The sequence below is a fragment of the Phaethon lepturus genome, unplaced genomic scaffold, assembly GCF_000687285.1.
Source record: "Phaethon lepturus isolate BGI_N335 unplaced genomic scaffold, ASM68728v1 scaffold49416, whole genome shotgun sequence".
Taxonomy (NCBI): domain Eukaryota; kingdom Metazoa; phylum Chordata; class Aves; order Phaethontiformes; family Phaethontidae; genus Phaethon; species Phaethon lepturus.
In genome coordinates, this window is record NW_010549334.1 from 373 (window position 1) to 1,081 (window position 709).

At 52.0% G+C, this 709-nt stretch overlaps 1 protein-coding gene across 1 annotated transcript in view; it reads left to right on the top strand.

Moving 5' to 3' along the window:
- The window catches only part of ANGPTL4 (angiopoietin-like 4), a gene marked incomplete at its 5' end in the record, with an annotated part of 6,845 nt that overhangs the window by 213 nt on the left and 5,923 nt on the right, over nucleotides 1–709 (top strand). Inside the window, one exon of the mRNA XM_010290226.1 lies at nucleotides 382–514. Coding sequence (XP_010288528.1) covers nucleotides 382–514 — 133 coding nt within the window. The remainder of the gene's footprint in view (nucleotides 1–381; nucleotides 515–709) is intronic.

Below are 709 nucleotides of genomic sequence, written 5' to 3' on the forward strand. Positions count from 1 at the left end.
CGGCTGTGCCGCTGCTCCCCAGCTTTGGGCACCCCACAAAGGCCATGGCCCTGGTCCTGGTGCTGCAGCGTTGGCGCAAAAGTAGCGAACTGCAAGCTTCCCGAGTATTTGCACAGAGCAATAGGGGGAATAGGTGTGTGGGAGCAGAGCCTCTCTGGGTTTTTCCTTTCAGTTTATCTGCAGAATAAACTTGTTGGCACGGGTGTGAAAAACCACAATCATATGTGGCTTGGGTATCTCCCATTCCTTGAGGTTTCTGGGCAAGTTCAGCGCCATCTCTGGTCATGGGGAAGCAGCTGGTGCCTTGGCTGATCAGCTTCCCCGAGTACCAGTGCTGAAAATGAGCCAAGAGAAAATTGTTCTGACTTGTGCCTTTTTTAGGTCAATCTACTGATCCCCTTACACCTGAAGGACAACAAAACACAGTCTCCAAAGTGGAAGATAAACCTGAAGAAGAGCCTCAGTCTCACCAACCAGAGCCAGAATGCTAGTGGGGAGCCTGTGCTGATGCAGAGTGAGTACCTGCCTGTGCCACCACACTCCTCCGGCCAGAGCAAACCTGCAGCAGTTGCAACTGTTTGGAAACAAAAGGTTCAGTTGTTCTGAGTCAGGATGTGAGATTTGTTTGCAAAACCAGAGCTTGGGAGTTTATCCAGGCTGGGGGGATCTGGAGCACGGGCAGGATCCTAGCCTCTTGGTCCAGCAGGAA